The sequence below is a fragment of the Tetranychus urticae genome, chromosome 1, assembly GCF_039701765.1.
Source record: "Tetranychus urticae isolate SD_2017Ah chromosome 1, NJAU_TeUrti_SD_1.0, whole genome shotgun sequence".
NCBI lineage: Eukaryota > Metazoa > Arthropoda > Arachnida > Trombidiformes > Tetranychidae > Tetranychus > Tetranychus urticae.
Window position 1 is genome coordinate 3734392 of NC_142958.1, and position 26741 is coordinate 3761132.

At 31.0% G+C, this 26741-nt stretch overlaps 3 protein-coding genes and 1 long non-coding RNA gene across 6 annotated transcripts; 1 reads left to right on the forward strand and 3 right to left on the reverse strand.

Moving 5' to 3' along the window:
- Positions 1 to 692: 692 nt before the first annotated feature.
- LOC107365302 (uncharacterized) lies at positions 693 to 19053 on the reverse strand. The gene is made up of 12 exons (XM_015932789.3): positions 18505 to 19053; positions 7732 to 7810; positions 6545 to 6661; positions 5958 to 6110; positions 4607 to 4660; positions 4336 to 4389; positions 3501 to 3569; positions 3239 to 3394; positions 3035 to 3163; positions 2660 to 2947; positions 2184 to 2375; positions 693 to 1921 (listed from the first exon to the last, which is right to left on the reverse strand). The coding sequence occupies exons 1-12, from the start codon at positions 18976 to 18978 to the stop codon at positions 1113 to 1115; spliced, it is 2574 nt and encodes an 857-aa protein (XP_015788275.2). The 5' UTR covers positions 18979 to 19053; the 3' UTR covers positions 693 to 1112.
- LOC112540006 (uncharacterized) lies at positions 2622 to 7027 on the forward strand. Its single transcript, XR_003084062.2, has 4 exons — positions 2622 to 2762; positions 2839 to 4714; positions 4977 to 5148; positions 5923 to 7027. It is a non-coding gene; the product is annotated as an uncharacterized LOC112540006 (long non-coding RNA).
- Positions 19054 to 19191: 138 nt separating the features above from the next.
- On the reverse strand, positions 19192 to 22253 carry mRpS29 (mitochondrial ribosomal protein S29). The gene is made up of 5 exons (XM_015932820.3): positions 21782 to 22253; positions 21490 to 21719; positions 21107 to 21406; positions 20943 to 21038; positions 19192 to 20702 (listed from the first exon to the last, which is right to left on the reverse strand). Exons 1-5 carry the CDS (start codon positions 22092 to 22094, stop codon positions 20502 to 20504), a joined length of 1140 nt encoding a protein of 379 aa, XP_015788306.2. The 5' UTR covers positions 22095 to 22253; the 3' UTR covers positions 19192 to 20501.
- Positions 22254 to 22527: 274 nt separating this feature from the next.
- Positions 22528 to 25332, reverse strand: alien (COP9 signalosome complex subunit 2 alien). 3 transcript variants are annotated; one of them, XM_015932794.3, is made up of 9 exons: positions 25145 to 25332; positions 24727 to 24921; positions 24442 to 24567; positions 24048 to 24320; positions 23911 to 23980; positions 23505 to 23834; positions 23344 to 23426; positions 23209 to 23267; positions 22528 to 23135 (listed from the first exon to the last, which is right to left on the reverse strand). In XM_015932794.3, exons 1-9 carry the CDS (start codon positions 25196 to 25198, stop codon positions 22991 to 22993), a joined length of 1335 nt encoding a protein of 444 aa, XP_015788280.1. In that variant the 5' UTR covers positions 25199 to 25332; the 3' UTR covers positions 22528 to 22990. The 3 variants fall into 3 exon arrangements, with proteins under 3 accessions (XP_015788280.1, XP_089122358.1, XP_089122359.1); XM_089266232.1 differs by having other exon boundaries at positions 24048 to 24316; positions 24441 to 24567; XM_089266233.1 differs by lacking the exon at positions 23209 to 23267.
- Between the last annotated feature and the right edge of the window lie 1409 nt (positions 25333 to 26741).

The following is a 26741-nucleotide window of genomic DNA, read 5'->3' on the forward strand; positions in this document are numbered from 1 at the left end:
AGCGACCTGAACAATCAACCATTTACAAAATGCCAAAAACTAGTATTACCGACCGTTATTGCATGCTCATAATTTCCTCACACTAAATGATTAGAACATTTTTTCATTTCAAAACTGTTAAATTTTCACACAACTCAGGTTGTTTCAGTTGTTGATACAATTGGAATAAAAATTTAAGAACATAACAAAAAATCAACGAAAAATTAATCACAGAATTTCGCTTTACAGAATTTTTTGTTTAAACTTATTAAAAATTTGTGCCTAATAGGTTTGTCCAGAGTGAAATTATCCGATGGTCCTAATCTGTTTACAGTTAGCCCAAAAGGGTCTTTACCCCGGGTTCATGTCATGAGGTGAGTCGAGGTTTAAATTTTATTCAATGTCAATTATTGACGATTTCCTTTTTTATCTTTATTGCTCGAATGGCATTCAGTGATGTTGGCTTTAAGTCTGAAAATTTGTTCACTATTAATAAAAAATTCATTGCTTGATCAATCGACAACCTTTACATTAACAATTATCATTGCTTGGCAAGCTTCATTTACTAATGGTAAGAGGTAAATTGATGAGAATCGATATTACAATGAGTAATTAGCAATTCAAATGTTTTTCTGTTTTTTTCTGTCTGTCTGATCTTTCATTAATTTTAATTTATTTAAAAGCCGAGGTAAAAGTAAATAAACAGCAGTCTATTATCATAAGAATCGATGCAAAAATCTGTTTAATTACAAGTTTCATTTTCAATAACAAAAGAGACTTCGTTTTGTCTTTCATTTTCTTGTAATATATTTCAAAAAATGTAATTGAGTCTTGTATATAAATAGCAATTGAATATGTAAACGGCATTATCACTTTGGCATCTCGATAGCAGTCTTTGTCACATTGGATGGATAAAAGGTAACGAGTTGAACATTTGGTGTTGTTTGGTGAAATTAGCTGTGGCAGATTAAGATCACTTGTTTAGTGCCATAAAATAGGTTTACAATTGTTTTCCTCGTCTGGGTAAAGAGTTGGAGATTGGTCATGACCATGAAAAATACAATATCATAATTCAATGGTCAAATTATTAGATGCAAAACATGCAAATTACTTTGTTATCGGCAATCCATTATTCATTCTGGTGAAAGCATGATTGGATATTCAATTAAATTGTTGTTATCCCAGCCATGAATTTTACGACTTCTTGAATTGTAAGAAAGCATAATATTTTTCTTAAACGGATTGATGAATTTGATTGGTTCTTGATAATCATTAAGGTTAACATTGTTGTACAGATCAAAAGCAACATCAATGGTTGTATACGTTTCCGAGATGCTGGCTACTGAATACAAAACACCACAAATGATAAACATTTCACCACGAGTTGTATGGTCCAGTTTAATATTCCATATAGACTCGATGGATGAAGCTTGAGGTACATTCATTGAGGATCCATCAAATTTCATAACCATAGTATTGTTGTTTTCTGGATTAGGCCAGATAACCCAAAGACCATTTTCATCTGCCATTAAATCCAAATGATTATGGGCCAGAGAGTAAAGTTGCTTGAATGAATGGGTGAAAGAGTGCTCCAAGTAGGCAAAGTCTTTACTCTTCAAATCATATTTCACCAATTTTTTCATTTGATCCGAGTAGTAATAAAAGGAACTGTTGTAAATTATTTGCGAATTTCCAGTGAAATTGTATCGTAGCTTATGAATGGTCACATCGTTATCCGAACGGAAGGCAATTTTATTTGGATATTCATAAAGTAATCCACGTTTTTCCTCCAAATCAATTGTCAACCAATACTTTTCTTTGTCTTCATCTCTAACCGAAACTGGATCCTGCATCCAACAGCCCCAGCTTTCATTTCGTTCAGTGTTGAATAAAGGTTTACCAACTCTTAAAAGTTTTATCACACTTCCACCATGAATACAATCTAAATAAATATGAAAATAAAAAAATTAACATTTCAAAAGCAAAAAATAATTCACAGTTAATCGTCAAAAGTAAAAACTTCTATTAGCAGGAATTTGCAAGAGATGGCAGCATGAACCATAGTGTTTTTATTTTGAGATTCAATTGTTGGATCGCTATTAAACCGTTTAACAGTTATCAATTCATCTAATAATAAGTTCTCGAAAGTGTCATTATTCTGACTCGACATTATTTTTTTCATTCAAATTAATTTTATAACTTACTTTGATTTCTAGGTTTCAGTCCAATCCATTTCGTTTTATCAAATCCATGTACATCTTCAGCTTTAATAGTTTCATTACGTCGACAACCACATTCTTGGCATATTTCACATTCAGGATCTTCTGGTGGAATCTCTGGTATTCCAAAAATTTTCTCATGGGCTTCATGACCTCTGTGACGGATTGAATCATTGGCTGGACACAAAAAATAAGGTAGAATCAATAGATAACCAAAATTACAAAACAAACAAGCTATTGAGCTGACTTAAACACTACAACTTGTGCAACCGTGAAATAACTCTTTTCCTTCACAATGTTTCTATTATCTCTATTACTATTTGTAGCGTCTATTTTTACTTTTTTTTATTATAATAGAAGTTTTAAGATGATTTTATTTCACAGTAGGCCAAGTGACAGTTAATATAAAATTTATGAAAACCACTAACACTAGATTAGTTACAACTAGAGAGGCAACTTACCATAAAGCTCAATAATCCCATAAGTCGTGTTGACTTCATTTTTTGATATACATTTATAAACGCCTAAATCATTTGGTTCAACGTGTGATATGTTCAACAAAAGGTGAGTTAAGTTGTCTGATTTTTCAATTTGATACATTTTCCTTTTCCAATCAGTTAATATTTTATCTCCTTTAAAGGTCCAATAATGGATAGCTGTCGGAAAAGCATCAACAAGGCACTCTAGTACAACAAACGAACCATTTTCTGCAGCAATAGCATCTTTTGGTACTGTAATTAATGGCTGATCTGTTGATGAAAATGATGGTTAACCTTTGAATTTTGGACAAATATGAGTAGACAAGGATCCACATGAATGATACTTATGATACTTACATGCAACTGTTATATCGTATTGTTTGAATACTTGTGGAGGAATGCCGTTATTAGCATAACAAACATATGTTCCTGAATGTTCCCGTCTTACCCTGGTTAAATTCAGTCTACCTCCACACACTTCAACATCTACAAAGTGAACAAAAAGAGTAAACATTGTGTGAATTAATCAATTGGTTGATTACACTTGAGCGTGCAACTTACATGTATTATTTTTCAGCCTAATTGGTTTACCATCTTTTTTATACCAAGAATAAATGGGACGAGGTTGACCACTGGCTATACACTCGATGACAACATTATCACCTTCCCGAACCCGGTATGATGGATGAGACTCTTCATCATTCATTATTGGTGGAACTGATTATATCATTATAAATGAATGGATGGTGATTACATTTTTCCGAATAACCAATGTTGCCAATCATGATAAATTAATGTTATTATTATTTTTGTCAATACTTACTCAGTATTTTGGAAGCATCTGTGATATTATTTCCTGAGACTGTTTTCCAAGCTGAAATACCTGGTCGTCCTGTAGACAAGAAAGTAACCCATCTTTAAATACTTTTCAAGCATTTACAAATTTTTTGCCTTCCCCTCATTTGGAGGCTGGCAAAGATTTACATGTCTAACCCTGTATTTCGTGACAGATTCTATAAGAATTGTGCATCAATGATTACAACTTGGCGTTAACTGAATCAATCAATTTGTCTAAATAATGGATACATTGACTCAATTTTTGGTTAAACAGGAGTCATATAAATTTGTTATCAAGCAATTACATAAACAATGGTTCCAAAATTCATCTGGAGCAGCTATAACACAACCAGTCACTTCATAAATTGTAAATTATTCATGTAAATTATAAACGATCAATCAAATCAAACATTTAAAGGATCGATGATGAGTGGATCTCAATTATAAATGCTGTTAATGAATAGATAAATGCTCTTGAAGCTCACAAAGACTCAACAAGTTTTATCAAAGCTTTACAAACATGATATTCCTGGACGTCATGTCGAAAGCAACTCCAAATCAGTAGCAAAAGATAATGAATAATTCAATGAAAAAGAAAAGGAATCAATCAATCATGAATTTGGAGAAAACAGAACAAAGCAAATAAATCAGAAAGTCAACTTTAACTTGAAACAAAGACTTAAACAATATCAAATCAACAATAGCAACATTTGTGATTTTCAATCTCAATTGAATTTGCGATTGAAATGCTGCTGGAAAAATTGCTGTAAATCAAACAAATTTTGGTTGCAAATTAACGTCAAAAGCCATGTTTAACTTACCAGGTTCACCAGGTTTACCAGCAACACCTTTTTTACCTGCAGGTCCTCTAAGTCCTTCAATACACGAAATGGATTTGCAATGAAATGAGTTGGAAAGAAGAAACAGAGAATATCATTGCAAAATGATTGATATTAATAATCATGGAAATAATAATGATAAATGAAATACTGAATATTGATAGCCCAAGGATAAAAATGATAACTCATCTAACGTAATGTTTTCCTTCTTTTCTCATCTACACCTTTAGTTTTCTGGTTACTTGATACATACCTGGTGTACCAGGAGGCCCTGGAGCTCCTCTCTCACCCGGAGTACCTGGTAAACCTATGGAAATACAATTGAAAGTTAAATCATTAGTCTTGATTTTACATGTAAACGGTATTTTCAAAATAATGGACAAAGTGGTTTATTGAAAAAAATACAAAACACAATGTAAACTGTGTTTTGATTCACCTTTGATTCATTCCCTATTCAATTTCATTATCTATCCATGATTATCCGAGCTTTTCCTTTCACTTCGAAAGATAGAGAACAAATTCATCCTTATTTTCATTCTTTTATGCTCTTCGATTATTTTTGTTTACTTTGTTACTATTTTTTACAAATTTTACATTATTTCAATTTTTCTCTTATTTTTCAGGCCTTTGTGTAATTCATATTTACATACAGTTCTGTACACAGTCTCGACTTTTGGTATTGTTGATAAATTACCTTTACATGGTGAATATCATCATTTTCAGATGGATTTGGTTGTATTGGAGTTGAACATAAAATGGAGATGTTTCTGTTAACCAAATCTATTCTAGTCAATTGTAAGTAATTGAGTTAAAGAAGCAAGAAAAGGTTGACTGTTGAGTTTTGAGAAACTAAGGTATTATTTAGACTGACTGAATAATGATGATGATAAATTGTAATTAGAAAAGTAATAAAAAGGTAATGAAAGATTTTCCTTCACCTGCTTTAGCCTTTTTGGACTGTTACTAAGTAAGCTTAAGTTTTGTTGTCAACTCAAAAAGAGGAGAAAATAAGGAATCAAAAGATACTAATTAACTTGGTATTATAAAAGGTAAAATGTTAAGGATGATTGTGATGCTCGTTAATCTGATGGGAAAGATGATAATGATGGATAAAAGATGAAGATGAAGTGAAAATGAAAGCATAAAAACGCATGGAAAGCATTGCTATGAAAGTATTAAAAGTTAAAATGAGCTCAAGAAACGTATCAAAAGTATTATCATCATCATAATCAATATGACAGAGACAGAGCATATAATAGTGAAAAGAAATAATAATCTAACAAATGTTTACTACAATTACATTATTATATGAATACTGTAATCCATCGTGAATAATATGTATTATTATTGAAAAATCATTTCTGATTGCAAAAAATTCTCTAATCTTTTGTAACAATCTGATTGTTATTAATAATTAAGCTTGAATCTCTCTCGATTTTTAACTTCCTTGAAGCTTTTAGCTGCAGTTAAATATAAATTGGTTTCTTTCTCACTCTTCAATATTATCGTCGACTTTCAATTTTTGTTTCAATCTAATTGTTTCTCATACATTTTCATTCTTGTTTTCAGTTACTCCGTATTAGATCAATGGAAATGTATCTCACCATTGGTTCCATTTGTACCTGGCTGACCTGGAGTGCCAGGAATACCATCTCGCCCATCACGACCATCTTTACCATCTTCACCATCTCGTCCTGGAACCCCATCAAGACCCGGTTCACCTGGTAGACCTTCTCGTCCATCCAAGCCAGATTCACCTTTAAAGTATTACAAGAATATTCAATGAGACTTGAAGTGTTCATTATTCATAAAAGCCTTTGGATCGAAAGAGCAATTGCATCAATTACTATCGATAAACGCCCATGTAAATTCCCAAGAAGTCTGTATCATAGGTCATGGATAATGGTTCATGAATCTTCAGACTGAATATCTCATTAAACATTACTGGTTTTACGACTGGCTTAAGATTTCGTCTAAACATTTTGAGAAGCCGACTAAACGAGAAAAGCTATATCACTTTAACTGTCATCTTTTACAAGAAAAATTAATATTTTCTCCAACTTAATCCACGTTCAATTTTTGGAAATTTTCTCTAATTTTGTTTAATTTTCTGGAATTGCAGAGAGATTGGATTTTCAAAGATTCAGCAATGCTTCATCCTGATGGCTTGGCAAATGGTTAATTTACTTACCTGGTTCCCCTTTTGGACCAGTAAATCCGGGAAGACCTTGAGGTCCAGCTGGTCCTTTTGGACCTTGATAACCTTTTTCACCTTTGTCTCCTCTGTCACCTTTTGGACCAGGAAATCCTTTGGAGTTGAGAAAAACAAGAGAAACGAGGAAAAAAGAAAATTGAATGACAATAATTTAGTTATTATAATTAGCAATAACAACACTGATTTTACAACACTAAAGTTACAACTGTTGATGAACAAATTTTACTCACTTTGCTTTCCTTCAATCAATACCAATATGTTGAATAGTATTACATTTTATTAACTTTATTATCACATTTAATGACAAAAATGTTTTTCCCTTTCAATGTAAATCACATTATATATCCTTTCAACAACACATAATAATCACCTTATTGTTTCATTCAACATTTAATCCATTTGATTACTTGTTAATAAAAACAAAAAAGAAGCAATAAACTCTCAAATTAAACAAATCAATTTATATGACAATTCTGACAATTGTAAATGAAAAAGAACGAAAAAAATATGAAATTGAAGACTAAAACTTGAGACTGACAAAAATTTGATTGTCTTGAGTTTTGCATGTAAATTTGAATTTTGATTCTTGAATCTACTTTTTTATCATTCTTATTTGCATCTTCAATTCAATTGTTTAAAACTTTTCAGGTTCATTCGTATTTTAAGCTGATTCACTTTTGAAACTTTTGATTTAAATTCAACAGATAAACTTGTAAAATACTATTGAGAATTGAAACTATTCAAAAACTGAATTGTTGATTAAAGAAGAAAAGAAAAGAAGAAAAAATTAAAATGTAAATTATTTTCCAATAAAAAATGGAATCATTCAAGTCAGATCAAGATTCAAATTATAATATTGAGATTCGGGGAGAAAAATGTTATCGTAAAAAGAATAAGAAAAATTCTGAGAAAAAAGTATATTAAATCTTTTAGCTATTCTTGATCTCATCACTCCCATGAGCACTTCAAGTATTAATAGAAATGAAAATACTGAGCAAAGCAAAGTTGAACATTAAACTAAGCTAAATGTTGAACTTGTTTGAACCTGATTTATCAGTTGAAACAAATTCAAATATTTTGCTAAATCTTTTCCTGCAAAATGAGTAAAAATTGTCATTCTTCAACTTTTCCAAACTCTATTCCAATGGAAATGATTGCCTTACCTGTAAGTCCTTGTGGACCTGGATTACCAGCTGGACAGTATTGCTTAGCTGATAGACAATATTCTTGAAGAACTGGAAGCTGTTCGAGAGAAGAAAGTTCAACCCTTTGTATTTCACTTTTCATTATCAACTTCGATCGACTGACCATTTGAAATTGAATTTACCATTCAACCAAACTTCATAAACTTGAAATGTTCACTAACTTTCCAGTCAAAATGCTTGACTTGACTTGAGTCTAGACTGACCATTAGAAGTCCTTTGCATATGGAGAGTTAAAGTCATCGTCCATGAATTTTCATTTGACTAATATTATCTTAATCATCTTTCTGTTAGTAAATTGTTAATTCTTATTTCTTTGTTACTTTTTAACAATTGAAAATCTTATCCTTAACAAGCTTTGTAACTGAAGTCAATAGCCAAGTCTCTATGGCTTGATCCAAATGATGAACTTGTGACTTTGATTTTGTTTTATCTTCAAAAGTTACTTCGATTTTTGAACATACAATTTTGTAACTAAACAATTGTTGAAGATGAACGCATCATTAATAATTGTCTGACATTAATTGATTCAATTCTTGATCAACCCCAGATTAGTGTAACAAGTAAATAGTTATCAACATGGTTCAAGTGCAACTCAACTGTCAATTAAAGTCACCTTCAATGATAGAAAGGTAATGATGATTAGGTTTACTCGAACACTTTTTAGTCCAGCATTTATGATAAAACAGACTCACAATAATTTAATAAAATATATCATTTATGTTGTAAATGAGAGAAACGAAGGCAACAAAAAAATGAAACAAAACTATCTAATCAACTGATCAATTCTGGTCAAAACGCGAGCAAAAATTATCAGCCAATTGATTGACTTTCCAGCCGTAAACAAAGGCATAAACTTGGAAGGATGAAAATGGCAAGAAAAGGCATTAAAAGCAAAAGGTTTCATTTAAAGTAATGGGAGACCAAAAAGGCTGACAAAAATTATCTTTACTCAGATAAAGGTAAATAATGTTGCAGCCATTTTTCACAATTATAATACAACATTAATTCCAACTGAATATAATACCAATAACATGAATTGAAGCAAGAACAAGAAGGCAAAAGTTCTGTAATAACAATAATCATTGATATCAAAAATACACAAATAACATAAAACATTGTTTATCTTTTGACTGTAAAAAAAAAGATCTAAAATCACGTAAAACATTTTCCCTTGAAAAAGCAACCTTTCAACATTCATTTTTGCTCTCTTCTCGTTTGATCAACATTCATCATTAAAAGTTGAAAGATGAAAATTGAGTGAAAAAACATGGGAAAATATTGATGATAATATCCGGACACGGAAACAATGGAAATGGATGAACCAAGAAAGTGAAACTTTTCTCATGTAAATTAATATCTTTCATGGAGACCATTAATCACAGGGAAGGAGAAAGGCTAAGAAGACAAACATATCATAACATAATGCAACATTGAATACATTATTTTTCCCAATGGAACTGAAAGTTATTACTTTCAATGGAAAAATTTTGCTTCTCTTTTCGTCATTTTGTTTGGGTTCAAAATTTCCTTCCTCGACTCAACAGTTTTCCAGGAAAATCAGGCAAAAGGGCAAACAAAGGCGACTAAAGGTAAACCATGAAAAAAACTCTACCCATCAATGAATTTCCATTTTACATTCTATTCTCTTCTTTACTTTTCTCTTTCCCATGATTAGGCGCATCATGGTTATCATGTTAATGGCTGTTAATAGATCAGTTGATCGAGAGTTGGACTGTTCAATTTGATCGCTAAGATGAAAATCTTTACCTTCTTTGTTCATCCATTACACTCTTTGAGTCAAAATTCAACTTTCATTATTTTTATTATCAAATATAGATATTTTATAGAATCAAATGGAGACTAAAATTGATATAAAATGTAAATGTTTCAATGCTTTTAAGGTAAAACTCATTGTTTATTTGCTTTTTTCAGTTCTTGTTTACCTTTTTGCTTTTCATGATGAAAAGTAAGTAAATAATGCTTGATAAACTTGAACCAGGGAATGATAAGATTTATTGTAATCTCAATTGAAAAAATGGGAAAAAGTTGAAAGGATAAGCAAATTCAGGGAATAACGAGATTTGTAATTTGTATGAGAATCCATTGAAAGTGATTGATGAAACTATTCAAATGGATTATCAAACTTGCATTTCGATAATTGTTTTCTTCCATCATTCCTCAAGATAATCACAGTTTATGTTCATGTTCATTTTCACTGTAAAATCTCTTCATAGAAAATCGAAAGTTTGAACTTCTCAAGAAAACATTGAAATTTTTTTGTAGCAATAAAAAGAAATCTTTTCGCTCGGAATTGCAAACGATTTCAGATTATTTCGAAATATTTTCATCGTTTCAACACTTTCTCTTGGACCTATTGCATTTACATGAAACATTTGCTAAACTTGTTTCATGATTCTTTGCTGACCACAAAAAGAAACATTTCAAATTCTTGGAATTTTAAACTTTCTTTGATCTCACTTTTTCCATTTTAATTATCTTTTTCGAATTTTCATTTTCAAAGATTTTCATGTAAATAGATTTGAAACTTTCGTGACTGAACTTGATGATTTGTGAGAGAGAAGAAATTCTCATAAATGAAAGGTAATCTAACGAAGATGGATTGAATTTGTGTGAAACTAATAGGATTAAAAGGAAAAGGCGAAGAGGAGAAAAAGAAAAATGATAAATTCCATGAAAAATTTTCTGTTTCATGATAACAATGAAAGCATCAAGATTCGCTAATGAAATGTTTTCTTTATTTGTTGAATAAACACACAGAAAAAGTTCACATTGGAATGGTTAAATTGAACATGAAATGGCTATTCAAAGGTCATTAAATGAACAAAAAATGTTTTGATTCAACAATGAAACACTTTTTCACTTTCATTAGAAAACATTTTTATTCAAATTTGCTTTTTTCACCTTCAATTAATCAGATTAAAAGAATGGAAGAAAAAATGAAAATTGAATTAAAAGACTAATCAAAGAGCAAACTAATTGCTCTCAATGATTAAACTCTGTGTAAATATTGTTCAATTTCATCATTCGTTTGGTGTAAATTCATTTGATTTGTTTCCCATTTTCTCGATTCTTTCAACTTTTCATTTTTTCTTTTTTCTATTTTTTCTCCAAAAATTTACAGTTGGTTGATTATTCTTAACAATTTTTGCTTTTCTCCTCATCAGTTTTTAATGTACATTTCAACCTCTTTTCATCATTTCTCCATGTTTAGGTGTTTATTGTTCAACTTTTTTTTTTGCTGAAAAAAAGTAACAAAAAAAGTTCACAACTTTTGCTTTATCTTTACACTTATCAAACATGGATTTTTTTCCCTCAACTCAACTCGTTCCAAGTTGTTTTTTACCTTCAATGAACTTCATCAAATCATCAACTTTTCAAAGGGAAAAGATTATTTCTTTGAGTTTTTCATTCTCTCTCTCTCTTTATTGGTCTTGTAATGTTAAGAAAGTCAATCTTTCATCGAAACAATATTTTGAAAAGAAAAAGTTTAAAAGTTTATTTCAAAACATTTGTTTCTATTTGCTCTTCAGAATCATGTTGTACATGATGTTTAGAAGAAGATTGTTCAGTTGATTTCAAGAATGAAAATTGTTTAATTCCAACTAAACTTGTAGTCAATGGAAGCTACAAATTGGAATGAAAAGCGTTCCAATGAATCAAACTTCATTTTCTCACTTTTACTCAATCTTGAAATCTTGAAATTTATTTGTTTCTTATCATGAAAAGTGTCTAATCTTCCAAGCTCATCATGAAACTCGATGCCTTAAGATAGTGAGTTGAGTATCCATTACTGAGTTGATGATGAATAAAGATCGGGTTAAAATGATTGATTCATAAGTGGGAGTAAACACTGGGAGGGAAAAGAGGAAAAGCAAACATTATTCATAATTTTATTTGATAAACTTTTTCTTTTCTTAACCTTTGTCAGAATCAAATTATCGTCAACTTTCGTGCGTGACAGTGGGTCAAAGGGTAAACATTGGCGAAGTGAATATTCGAGCGAAGAATGAATTCACTGAACTACATTTTTTCAATGAAATTGGTTTATATTGTGTGAAATGGAAAAGCATTTGCTCGATTCAATTTCATTTTTGTTGTGAGCAAATGACAAAAAGAAGCAATTTTAAAATTTCATTCTTGGAATTGAGTTTTGAATGAAATTTTTGTCATGATAAAGGGAAAAGAGAAGAAAGAAAAATCTTGAATGCAAAGAATCTTGAATCTTCTTTAATTCCAATGTTGCACTTTTATCGTGCATCATCATGGAAATCATGATATTCAATGGTTCAATGATTAGTTTTGAATATTTTCTCGTGCCTGGAATGGAAAGGTAAAAACCATTGAAAATTATTATTTCCCTGTAAATGTATTTTGATTCTTGTTTCAATGAAAGTTTATTGTGTTCAGATTAATGGAATGAGAATTGTCTTGTTGATTCAATATTGACATTGAATCTGTTCTCATCATCATTAATATGATCATCTTGATCAACTTAAGATGAAGGTTAAGACAAGTTGCTTTCTGTCTCTTTGTTCACTCTATTTGACTTACGGATTTCAAGTTTGCTCAACACAATATAAACTTTACTTTTACCCTTTTTGCTTCAATTTATACATTGAATAAAATTCATCCACAAGCATTACGAGTTGAGTAAACAAAATTTACTAATTGAGTCATTCACAATCAATCTAAACCTTTCCAACTTTTAACTAATTTAACTTTACTATTTTCTCAATAAAAATTCAGTTCAAACATTGATAAATTATTTCACAGTAAATATGTCATCAGAGAAAGTAAATATTCATAAGTTCCTTCGTCTTAATCAAAGACTCGACATTTCTTCGCTAACAGACAACCCTGAAAATGTCATGCTTAGACATTGGCATGTCTCTAAGGTCAAGACTAAAGAGTAACAATGACAGGAGGTGGACAAGATGCTAGCGCAATCAACTTATCACTGAAACGTAAAGGGTCTACTCTAACTTTGTCTCTTTCTCATTTCACAGTTTGTAATTAACAATTGTTTCCTTAGCTTTTCCCTCACATGTTTCTAACTCTTACCATTGGAAAGATAACCGAATTTTTTCAAAACCAATTGATTACCTGAACGCTATGGAAACACTCCTTTGGCCAACATGAGTTATGAACATCTAACAAACACTGACCTATCTGAGAAATTTGTACTCAGAAAATGCCTTTCAAATGTCAATTAGAGGTCAAATAACGGATCGACCTTGAATGAACTTTAGCGTTCGAACTCTATGATTCTGCAATTTGTGGAAGCTCATGGTCCAAGTCTGAGGTCTGTAACATTGAGTTATGCCTACACAAACGCGTAAAATAAGAAAAATGCCCGGTATTAAAACCGAATGAAAATGGTTACTGAATTTGGTTCAAGTGAAGAAAAGTGCGAAAACCACAAAATTGAACGTCCAACTTAGACATTGATTTGATTAGCGTTGAAATTGGAATTCAATTTTTGCATTCCTTTCACACTCTGAAACTCTATTTTTAGACCTGGCACTGATCCTTTGATTGAACAAATGACTTGAGGACATTAAAGTTTAATCAATTATAACTTGTTGAAACGATTACCAACATTTGTTTACAACTTGTACTAACAAGAAGAAGAAGGAAGTTTGATGAGAAAATTTATTTCAAGTTTAATGGTATTAACCATGTTTATATGATGTACAAGCTAAACATTATCAAGTTTCATGCCTTTTTTTAACCATCCATTCAATTTCCGCCTCTATTGATTCCCTGAAACGTTGAAATGATCGGAAACAGAGAAACACTTGAGATGTACAGATAGAGTTGCCTGCTACTATTAATACTTAAATGTTATTGGAAACATTAAAAAAAGCCATTTTCTCCATCATTTCAAGACAATTTATTCAAAGCTAAAGTTTACAGCTTTCATCAATCAAATTAGTTGAATGCTATGAATATAAAATCCCAATCAAAGTAAATTGCAAAAACAAAAGTCAATTTTTCCCATTGAACACAAGCAACAGAAGAAAATGTTATCAAAATGTTAATCGATCTCGTTTCATTAAAGGTATTATTAACAAAAGTGTCACAAAGAGTTCATCTTGTGGTTCACCATGAATATTGAGGTAACATGGAGACAAGGTTAACAGGATTCTATTGAGGATTTACTCGTCTTTTGGATAAAAAAAGAGGAAGAAAAAGATTCACCGAGAAAATTAATAGACTTAATACTTTAGCATCTTGCATTTTCATCATCTTTAGCTTCATCTTATTCTGCCTTTTCTTGTTCCTCCTTCGGTCAATATTATACTATTAGGTTGTTCGGAAAGTTCTGTCGTAATCCGTACAGTTATCTTTATTTTTCAATTACATGGAAGAAAATTAATTATCTTTATCAAAGTATTCACCGTCATGTTCTATGACGTATGACCACCTTTCAGGTAGCTTTTCAAGGCCCTTTCTCAAAAAGTCAATGCTACAGTGGCGAAATTTCTGATCGAGGAAGGAAAACACATCTTCACGATTCTTGAAGATTCTGTCCTTAAGTTCAGCACTTAATGTTAGGAAAAGGTAAAAATCTGATGGAGCAAGGTCTGGTGAATATGCTGGGTGGGGTAAGACTTCCCATCCAAGCTCCATCAATTTTTGGCGAGTGATGCAAGCTGTATGAGGGCGTGCATTGTCATGATGGAAGATTAAACCAGCTCTTTTTTTGTCACTGGGAAATAACGAATCAGCTTTTCGAGCAACTTGTTCTAATTGTTGAACATACCGATTTGCAGTAACAGTTTCGCCAGGTTGTAAAAGTTCCCAGTGAACTATTCCATACCCAGACCACCAGATGCATAGCATTACCTTCTTTGAATGTATTGATGGCTTTGCAACAGAGGATGCAGATGCTCCAGCGTCAACCCATTCACCATGTCGTGTAGTATTGTCGAACCAGATCCATTTTTCATCGCCAGTTATCAATCTAGCCAGAAAATCTTGCTTTTGTTGTTTTGAAAGTAAGGCACAGCTTATTGTTACTCTATTGGCCTTTTGGTCTTCAGTCAAAGTGTGTGGAATCCATTTCTGAAGCTTATAAATTTTCCCCATCTTATCAAGATGACTTTTGATTGTTGAATTACTTACACCGAGCATAGAGGCAAGTCTTCTGGTTGTTATCGATGAATCATTTGCAATGGCCTCTTCAATATCCAGGTCGATTTGCGCCGAAGGTCGACCGCTCCTTTGTTCATCTTCAAGGCTGATATCTCCAGACTGGAAACGAGCAAACCAACGTTGAACACTTCTCAAGGTAACTGAGTCTTGGCCATGCACTAAATTAACTCTTTCGGTGGCTAAAGTTGGCCCACTTCCTAATTTGAACTCATGAAAAATCGAAGCTCGTACTTTAATTTTTTGATGCACCATTTTCAAAGGGTAAAACTCAACTACCAACATTATTTTCCTGATGATGTTTCTTGGAAATAATAAGTATGGCATCAATTTACAAATATGCAAAAACAGGAAATGAAATTAATTACAATGTTTGTTTACCAGAATGAAATCTGAGCACTGTAAGGATTACGACAAAACTTTCCGAACAACCTAATAATAACAGTTGTGAGTGAATATATTGACATTGTATTTTATTTGCTTTCTCCTGGCTACATTAGGATTCCATTTTTGTATTCAGATTGGTTCCAAGTATCAAGAGGTTCATGGTGAAGAGTAAAGTTTAATGATAGGAAAGGAACAAATAAAATGTTTTACTTTTTTCGCCATTTTCCATTGAAACTCAGAGTGGAAAGAAGAAGATATTTTGCTTCTCTCAAAACAAGATACTTGCCAAGTTATCAGGTTAATGTGCGAAATTCAATTGGTTCAATAAAATGCTACACAAATGAGAAATTAATCACCATTAATGGTTACTTAATGATTAAATGATGGGTTGAATAAGCAAAAAAATCAAAGCTTAAAATCATTAGAACATGATGAAAGGTAAATGCTGAGAAAAAAAAGAAACTTAAATCCATCAATTATAAAATTCTGTATTATCAGTTCATGTTTTGTTTCCCATGGCTTTGCATGGATAACAATTGAAACTGTTTCAAGATTTGTTTCTCTTCACTTCAGTTTCACTGGACCAACATTTTCAAGCTTTTAATCCTTCGACTAGTTTTTTGGTCAAGAAAATGGCTAAGGAATTAAAAACCCATTTGTATTCACATTCAATCAAGAAACGAAATGAGGAAAATCAACAGAAAATATTAATTTATTCATTGTTTTCATCAATCTTTTATCAGTGGAAAGGAAAAGTGAAAATTTTAAAAGTCACTTTTAGCTATTTTAACATTAACGAGTGAAACTAAAACATTGAATTTCAACTGTTTCTGGATAAGATATGAAATTCATGAAAATGTCAAAAATATTGAAATTGTTTGATGAAGCAAAGATGTTGAACTTGCTTCACAGAATATTCAGTTTACATTTTATAAATGCTTCTAATTTAAAGTGAAAAATTGGCTCCAAAATTAAAGTCGACTTAATTTCTCATCTGTAATAACCTTTCATCCGCTTCACTTCCATCATGATTATCGTTTACTTTTAATGGTTAAATCTCACAACAATTATTGCTATTTATTATCAAGTCAAAAACAACCAAAATCCGAACCAAGAAACATCAATTGAAGCGAGTTTTGATAATAAGAAACATTTCCAATTGCAAGTGTAAACACATTTTAATAGCATTTGAACGTCAAGTTGAGGTAAATTCATGGATCGATAAATTAATTTGAACAATCAAACTAATAAGGATAATGGTTAATGATGATAATGATGCTAATGACAGTGATAATATATTAAGAGGCTGAAAGAAAAGATCAACTCATCAAATGATTAACAATGACATGAAACATTTTCTTGCCATCATGATAATGAGTTTCAAGCTTTCTAAAAAAAGATAAAAGCTGAAAGAGCAAAATGATTTCCTGAAGAGAGAGAAAGAAAAAGGAAAACATTGAAAAGATTAAGTCATGATAAAATTGACTGAGCCTTGAAATCATTAATATCAAGATATTAGCAAAGAAGATGAAGAAAAAAATGGGCGAAAATTTTCTTCCAAACTATCCATTCCTTAATGATATTGTTTATCAACAAGTTTATTAAAGGTTAAACTTTTTCAATGGATCCTCAAGATTTACATTAATAATTCATTGGCATTCATTATTGACCAGTTCAATTGAATTTAAACTAAAATTGAGTTACATTATAAATTGAATTGCAAGTTATGAATTTGTGAAAAGGAGAGAAGAAAAAGTTGTTCCAGAAAATTTCCTCTTGAAAGTTGATTTCTTTTCTTCTTCTTCTTTTCAGGGAAAAATATTTATTCGTCTCAAGATGAAATATCTTCAGTTATGATAACTGTGATAGTGCTTCTAGGCATTTGGACGTTTCTATTTATACTCATGTGAAGCCTGGGAGTGAAAGTTGTTAGCATTGTTATTGATTTTACTTTTTACTTCTTTTGTGTGTTTATAAATATTTTAAAGTGTTGATAAGATGAACCCTTGAATGATGAATGAACAAAATTATCTTATTCTCTGTTTCAGGATAACAAGTTGAAACCAATCAAAAGATTTATCAATATCAAAGTTTCCCTTTTTGGTTATTACTTTTTACTCTTCAATTTGCGCATTCAGTGAATAACTCATGAGACGATGAACAACTGTAAAACTATTCATCATTTGAAATGCACGAAAATTCAAGGATGAAAAGATATTCCATCATCTTATTCACTTTATCTTTTCTTGTTTCATCTAATCTTTATTTACCTTTCAATTTTACTCATTTTATTTGCTTTGTGCGACTTTCAACTTTTCACGTTTTCTTGTGTTTATATTGACAATTGGCTTGATATTGACGATTCCCGTGAAATCAGAATTGATTTCATCTTTACTTTCAGAGATTTTGCTTTTGCTTTGGTTTTTGATTGAAAAATTATTCAAATTGCCTTCATAACAAGCTTCATTTAAGCTGAAATTATCAATTTTTTTCTTCTCTTTCTTTCTTCTCTGTTGAGTCTGGGAAATGAACTGAAATTCAACATTTAAATTGTTTAATAAAATTGAATCACAAGTGATACTTGTTTATACTTTCAACTGTAAACATCAAAACTCTTTTCTGTTATTCTGGTTAATCTTTTCATACTGAAACAGAGTTGAAGCATTTGAATAGATTTCAACGTTTCTTCTGTTGTCTATTAATTTGTTGCCTTTTGTTTTACCGTTTAAATTTGCATATAAAGTCAATTGTTTGATGGTGAAAAATGTTGACTTGATTAGGCCTAAGGTCGAGGGAATTGTTGATTTAGATTTGCAAAATTGCATTTAAAACATTTAGTTTCGTAAAAATGCGTGTAAATGAGTTCAAGTTGAGTATCAAAAAAGAGGAAAAAAGTGACAGAATTTATTCATTTCTCTCTATTCAAATGCTTTTTATGAAAACAAGACTAATGAGATTTTTTATAAGTTCAGTTTGCAATTTATTTCATGAAAAATTCTGGCGACACAGAGTTAAGATTTTACGTTTCAAGGCTTCAAATTTTTTTAGAATTGAATGTTTTTTTATTAATTTCTTAAGATTGAGTTTACGGCAAAATTGGTCGATAATTCAATTTCAATGGTGATCTTGGTTGACAATGAAATTATGTGTTTAAAGACATTTACTTACCGCTATTCTTGAATGGGAAGTCAACCAGACGAATCCCTGTGAAGCAGTTTGAGTTTGTGGCTCTGAGTAAAATTCAACTCCGGGTTCACCTTTGGTTTCAGATGTTTCTTGAGGTTTACGTTTACCTCGATGTTTGTGGTGACGGTGTTCATGTTTTGGCTGGTAGACTGAGTCGGTTGACTGTTTGGTTACATTCAACAGTTCACTGGATGACAATGATTGATGTACTAAATTATTTACAGGCTGGATTAGTGGATAAGAGCGTTTGGATCGATCCTTAACATGCGACTTTACAGATTTCACATTATTTATTATGCTCATTGAAGGTGTACCAATGGATGAGCCAAGGCAAGACACTTGCTTTTGTAGGTCATAAATGAGGTAAAAGTTGTAGGTTAATCCGCAATAGAGGCAAATAAAGAGCATCAATTGAAGCCAATGTCCAAAGTAACATTTAACTTTTAATTTGTCCATTTTGCAGATTCAACTTTCTCTTCTTATTACTTGAATATCTTTACCATTTATTGTATTTACAATTATTGGTAGATCAAGTGTTGTTAAATGTATTTGGTTAGAAAATAATTAATTGGTTAACTTTGAGGTTAAAAAGAAGGTGAAAATACACTGAATTTTGGTGAATTTGCAAGTTGAATAAAAGTAGAAACATTTGACTGTTGCTTTAACTGGTAAAGTAAAAAAAGTTTCACATTTATTTTGGTTTCAATCATTTTGTTCATCTTTACATTAGGTTGTGATGATTGAGTTAAACCATAATTCACTTATGATTGATGGTTAATTAACTAAGAGAGTGAGTTTAATTTGAAAAGGACAAAAAATGTAAATAAATATCAATCATCATGTTGATTAAGAAAGATTGGTTCAAGAAATGTTTTCAGTTTGTAATTCATTTAACCGGCGGACATAATAAACTCTTAATCAATGAGAAAGCAAAACAACAATAAAGACAACAACTTTTGTTTTTCATAATATCAAAGTAAACTTGGAAAGATAATGATGAGTCTGATGAAAATGAAGAAGATGATGATGATGGAAGAGGATAACAAAGTGAGATATTTATGCTCAGTCTTTTCTAGTTTATGCCTTTGAACATGAGAAACCTTTCAATGGTTAATCCATATTCAGTTCAACTGAATACTCTCAATGAACTTAACAAGGCAATTTTTTCTTCTTCTCTCGATTCGACTCAAATATTATCCAACAATTGAGCAAGGTAAGGTATTAAAGATGATGAGAATGATGAAGATAATTTTCCATCTTTCACAGCTTTCAGTGTTCAACACTTTTACTTCTCATATTTTACCATTATCATGTAAGAATCTTGTCTTTTAAGGGCAAAAATTTCACACTTTATTATTATTATCATGCAAAACCAATGAAATGATAAATTGCTGGTAAAATAGCATTTGCCATCATCACCATCCTTTGGCTTTGTTTCTTTTTCTTATTCATTCCTTCGTTTTTTATTCTTTTCATATTTTTATTCCATCCACGAATTGAATATTATTATTAACATTATTGCGATTATTGTTGTTGGTGTTGTTGTTGTTGTTTTGAAATTGAACCATATTGTATTTATCAATGTTAACACTGTTTTATCAATAAAATTTCACGTGACTTGGAACCATTGATTCAACTTTTCCTTGGTCTTATTAATGTGTCAATTTGCTTTTCCTTTTTGTCTCTATTGGTTTGTATTTCACGCTTTAAATCATCTTGGTACCAGGTAATTGTCATTGGCTTTGTTTTCCACTAAATTTGCCAACAAAGTTAATCAATTGTTATATTTCCTAAATATTCTTTAGGTTAACATTGATTTCGAGGTACATTGAATTTTGCCTCCTTTCAGTAAACATTAATAAAATGTATTTGAATCACATTTCTAGCTAAGGTAACTTGTAAAGCTAATGGTTTGACTTTGCTTAGCTCCATGTTAAGATTAGAATTGGCTTTTTTGTTCGTATAACTATTTATTTGCTTCATAAATTTGAGCAAAATTTATACATTTCAAAAGGATTTCGGGCGTTAATAGCTTTGATTTCTTCCCGACCTTCTGGGGTTTTACTCTGTGGTCTTTGTAACAGCATTTTATCCGTGTAATAATCTAAACAGCTATCAGCTTCCATGTCAGAATAATTTTCCACTTTTATGGGAATAAATGGATCAAAATCTTCCCAACCCTGAATTGAGAGAAGAAAAGTAAAAGAAATGGAAATGGAAATCAGAATGAAAATGCATAAATTTTGAGAATCATTTGACTCACTTCAGACAGCAGACATTCACAGAGTATAATCAAAATTTAAATTTTTTCACCTCAGATTAGTTTCGAAAGAATAGTTCACAAATATTCAATTTCTTAAAGTTTTTTCAAGTGAAGTGAGTCAAATAATAATTTGAAAATTATTCAAGTAAATTCTTACTCTATCAGTTAAAAGAGCTTTAGGATAATAAGGTGTTAAGCGATTTTTCCAGTGACTTTGATTAACATAGGTAGCCCCAACAAATAAACCATTTTTCTGTAAAATAAAAAATGTTTGATTAAATAGTGACGTGAAAGTGAATTTTGATTAAATTGTAAGCCTACCCAATCATTTTTAAACATTTTCATGAAAGCTCTTGCTAGAGTCATTTCTTCTACGCTGGCTACTCTTCCATCAGCATGTTTTACCAGAGGTTTCTTATAGAATAGATTAACATCATTAGCTAAGACCATTAAACGACAGAGATTATTGTTGGCAGCTATTTTCAACTCTTTTAATAGAACGGCATAGCAATCTGAAGCATGTTTCATCCTGCTGATACCATGATCAATTACATTCACTAGTGGTTCTCCTTGTTCTGTTATTTCTCGCAGACTCCAGGTGTATTTCTGAGATACTTTCAACTAGATGGGCAAAACATAAAATAAATAAGATGAAATGATTAGTTCGATCCATTTTTTGAAATTTAAGAAATGAAATTGTTTACCTCAGATTTTGAGAGGAATAAACTATTTTGGTTTTTAAAATGTCTTAAGGCAAGAGCAGCATTCAATGGGAAATCCAATCGACCCGGTCGTGATTCAGATACTTCAATTTCAGCAGGTTCATCGAGCCAATCTCTAGGTGAAGCAAGGTGAACAAGACAAAATCCATTCAGATAGCCCCAATACGCTAAATGATTGAGAGTAAAAGTTTTACCAGCTCCTTGGCGGCCCCCTACAAAAAATTAACATTACAAATAAGACAAAGAAATGAGCAGATTGTATTTATTTACTTACAAAGGATGTAACGATTTGCAGGTCGATCAAAGTCAGTTTTCTCAATGTATTCAAGAAGCTGTATGAACGGTAAACGAACCATGATACTTTTATCGTCAAGAACTTCAAATAACTCTACTGCAACAGGCTCAAACCCATTGACACCAAACAAACGCTCATAAATGTCCTTCTTGATTGGTTCAAATGTTCCGATGATCGGCTTCTCAGGAGGCATCGAAATCGAAGATGTAACAGAATTAGTGGGTGAACACATAAATCTTTTCAGCAATGATAGACTAGATCGCTTCGCAACACATCTTGCGGTAGCTAACATGATGAATCAACACGATTCAAATATAGTGTAATCAAGACACTAGCTTTTTAATGTATTAGTAATTAATTTAAAGGAATAAGATCATACGAAGTTCGTAATTAATCGCTTGTAACTAATAGACTGAATGTAATCAAAATTTCAAAATCTTGCTTGTGTTTTGGTAAAACATGTGAAAGATTCATAATGTTAATTCAATTAATTGATGATAGATGGCACTACAATGAACTTGACTAAAAATTTTCACCAGAAGAGTTGAAATAAATGGAGCATATTTTTAAAATCAAATGTACTATAAATAATTCATTTAGCCTGTTAATTAATCAATATGACGGCCATTTCTGAAGCGACCAATAGATTAGAAAAAAGTTAATGACTTGGCTTCAATTTAAGTTGAGGTTTTTTCACGAAAATATGAAATATTAAAAGGAAAATATCTTTTTGACTTATTTTTTGTTAATTAAGAAGTAAACATGAAAAATCTAAAGTTTGTGTTTTGAATTACAAGTAACTCGATAGATAATAAAACAAAATTGTTTTCAGGCAAGTTACACTGATTTACAAATTTGGGTGAGGAGAGCCATGTTTTCATAGATTTTCTTTAAGATTGAAGTTTAAAGATTGACAGGCTTGATTTGAAGAATAAAATATTTTTGAATGAAACGACTTTAACTTTTGAATTGGCTCCATCCATTAATTTAGAAAATTTTTACACCATGAAAGAAGAGGGCAACATTGAGCTCACCGGCGGTCTTCCATTGCTTTATAAATAAGAGCTCTTATATTTAACTTTAAACAGATATTAAGAAATTGTACTGTTTATTTGGATGTTCAATTTATAAAACCGAAAATCAAGTACTTCCAGAATTGAATTAATACAATTATTCCACAACAGCTGTTTAAGCCATTTTGTTTACTATAGTTAGGTGCAGAGAGGCTAGTTGACTTGTCCATTTTTCCAAAGCTCGATATCTTGCACCAGTTAAAGTACTTTTAGTCAATTCTAAATTTTGATTTACTTGATCGATGCGTCCTTGAATTGTACTGCAAGATGAATCAAAAAGAGCAAGTTATTTAAATGCATATGATTAAAGTGAATAATAAGATGCAAACATACTTATCAAGAATGCATGATACCAGTAAATTTTCGACTTCTGATGGTTCTATGTTTAACTCCTGGGTTGAGGAAATTAAGAGTTAGAACTCAATCATAATAATTTTCATGAGTGATGTTGAAATCTATGAAACTTACCTGTGAAATAAAAGGAATGTGTATTCTAGTGTAAGGTTTGATGAGTTTAATTAAGACTTGAGTTCTAATGTTCCTCAATAGATCTAAAAAATGGGGAAAAATTATTAGAATTGTTCAATTACTTATTAAATAAATAAAGATTAGAGGTTATAAATATTCACCTTCAATGTGTTCTTTAATGAAAGGGTCATCCATTATCGTTCTCCTATTATTTTTCAAAATTTTTTCAAATTCATGGATATCATTATTTTGATAAGCGCTGACAAGATTGGTCATTGCAAGAATCTCTGGATCATTTTTGTACGGCTTTGCTTCTTGAGAATCGAACGGATTGATCCCCGATTTCATGAGCATATTCGCTAAAACTAAATATTTAAGACAGGTGGTTCGTCTTGGGCTACCTGATTCGTCATAATTTTTGAAGGCCTCAAAAAAATCTGTATGTGACTTTTCATATTCACCTTCCCTAAGATGCATTTTACCACCGCATTCTATTAAAAGTAGAAAATTAAAAAGGTTATTAAACTTGAGTAAGCAGCAGAAATTAAAATATTAAGCATTGTTTACCTCTTATAACACCCATGATTAAGGGGTGAGGTATCGCCGATTTGATACAAAGGGACTGTTCATAGAGTTTCTGTTGAAATAGAAAAGGATGTAAATGAGTTGTTTTTCAATAATTTGAACATGATCTTTTGACGTACCTTGAGTTTCTTATTGTTTTTTTGAGCTGTATACATTTGAATTTCTAAAGCATAAATTTCTAGTAGTTGAGTTCCTTTCTTCAAATCATCTGATCCGTCATCATTCTGGCAGGATTGGTGCAATTGTTTTAATATTTTGGCCAATTTATTGAACTCGCCTCTATCATAATAAAGTTTACCCAGTTTAGTATTTGTTTTAAACCATAGACGATCATTTTTAGCGTCCTTCAGTGCTTCTAAAGTTGTTTCGTAAAATTCCTGAAGTAATTCCATCTTTGACAAAGGAAGAGACAAATAGAAGTATGATTAACAGTATAAATTTTTTAACATGCAGAAGGGACGAATATTCAACATTGACATATGTAATTCATTTGAGAAGGAGCATGGTAGTTACCTGTTTGCTCGTTGAGATGTAATCGAGAATGGAATTTATAGACTTTTCAGAATAATTTCTGGTAACAGCACTTTTAATATAAGTTAGCAACTGTTTATATCGAGCCATCATCTCTTCATAGTGACCCTGTAAGACGAGAATGAAAAATAAGCGGATTATTTTTTAGAATCGAAAAAGAAGATGATAAGACAAATCATGGCAGTGACAAATATAATTGAAATTTTCTGATCAAAAACGATCCAGCAAGAATCTGCTAGTCATGAAAAAAGAGAATAAAATACTTACCAGTCTGAAATTGATTTTGATCATTTGTTTGAGGGCTTTGAATCCCCACTCGTTTTTTTCATTGCTTTCGAGATCCAAGACTTTCTGAAAACTTTGCAAGGCGGCTTTGGGATCATCTTCTTTAAGAGCTTTGGAGTTATAATATTGATTCTCTAAATCTACATCAGGTTCCGAATTACTGTCCTCAGAGTATTCCTGTAATTTTGAAAAGAAAAATTATGGGTTAACTGTCATGAATAAGGTCAATTGGTATTGGTAAATTGAATGGAAGTAGAGACAAAATATTGAAACAAAACTGAACTATAAAAAATGAAAAAAGGTTAAATTTTAAAAGACAGAAAATATTGAAAAAGAAAGGGAAATGTCAAGGATTGGAAGGCAAGGGAAAGAGCAAGAAAGCCGCAAACAAGTAACTTACCAAGTCGTAATCTTCATCATCATCAACCATGAAATCATCATCGGCATCACTCATGATGACAATAGGGTATAATCGATTGTACAATTAAACTAATAATATATATCAACAGATCGGCAATAAAAATAATCACTACTGAATTTAACAATTTAACCTAAACCAGCATACAATTTCTTTCATTGAGAAACCTTTTTCAAATTGTTGTCATGTGCACCGTCAGATGGCATATAAAGAAACGGTAAGCAAATTCGCGGTTAACTTGATTTATCAAACAAACTCAAAGCTATCAATTCTTGAAATAAACCCAAATAAACCCTGAAAACAATCTAAACGAAACAATAATAATTACATAACCGAAATTCCAACATGATTAAAATACAAAAACAACCATCAAAGAAGCTCAAAACACTTTTATCTTTAATTTTCCAAGCAATAAAGTCTATGTTTACAGATCTACTAAAGATTAGCGCCATTAGAGGGAGTCACCATTCAATATGAAAAAAGTGATTAAATTTCAATTTTCAATTATAAATAATAATTGAACAATTAGAGGTTAAATTTTTGCCCAATTATTCAACAGATAAATTTAATTTCCTCCATCCCTTGACCATTAATCAGATGTATATTTAATGATGACAAATCATGAAAAAAACTTACATTGAATTAAAAGCTCTTTGATTATGTTTCCACTTTTGGTAAAAAATGTCATTAAAACTTGCATTATTCATCAGATGATAATCTTATGGTAATTATGAGTGTAAAAAGTTTAAATAATAGCAACAAAATGTTATAAAACAAAATAGATGAAAGACTAAAATATCAAGATGTGATAAATTGATTTGAAGCACGCAACTGAATGACACTTTTTTATGATTTAACCAAATGGACATTGACAAAGGATAAAGTGACTTTGAATATTAAAGTTAAATTCAAGTTAAATCAGATTAAACCTTCAATGTTACCACTTGAAACGTGCAAAGGAAAAGTTAATCAGAAACTAATTTAGCAAAATTGAAGAGCACCTTTTGACCAGAAAATTATCTAAAATCAATAATTTCAATTTAAAGCTGTAAATGACAGGAAAATGAATTTCCAAAGCTCAATAAGGTTTCTCTGGTTTTTAGACCAAAAAATGTGTTACATTTAACATTGTTTGAGTAAAGGAAAAGGTAAATCTTTTGTTCCAAACTGGTTCATGGAATCTCATTGAACAACTGTGTAATACAAATAATGAAAAGAAATGTTTGTTACTCTGTAATCAAATGTTGATTGTGTATTTTAAATGGTTTCACTGAATCAACAGACAATTGTTAGACAATGAAATTGATAAAAGTGAAAGAAAGGTTGATGAAAGAAATGAAATGAAAAGCTTAACTTTAAAGCAAAATTTCATCTCAAGATGTGCATTTGATGATGACAATGATGATGGTGATGAATGAAATGAATGTCAATATGGCTTCATCTTCATGGAATCAAAAGCTAATCATGAGCTTAAAAAGTCTTGAAGCTGCATTATTTTCACCAACTTTTCCCTTCTTTTCACTCATAACTTTTCAACTTAAGCTTATTATTTTGTTTCATCTTCATTCATTATATCAAC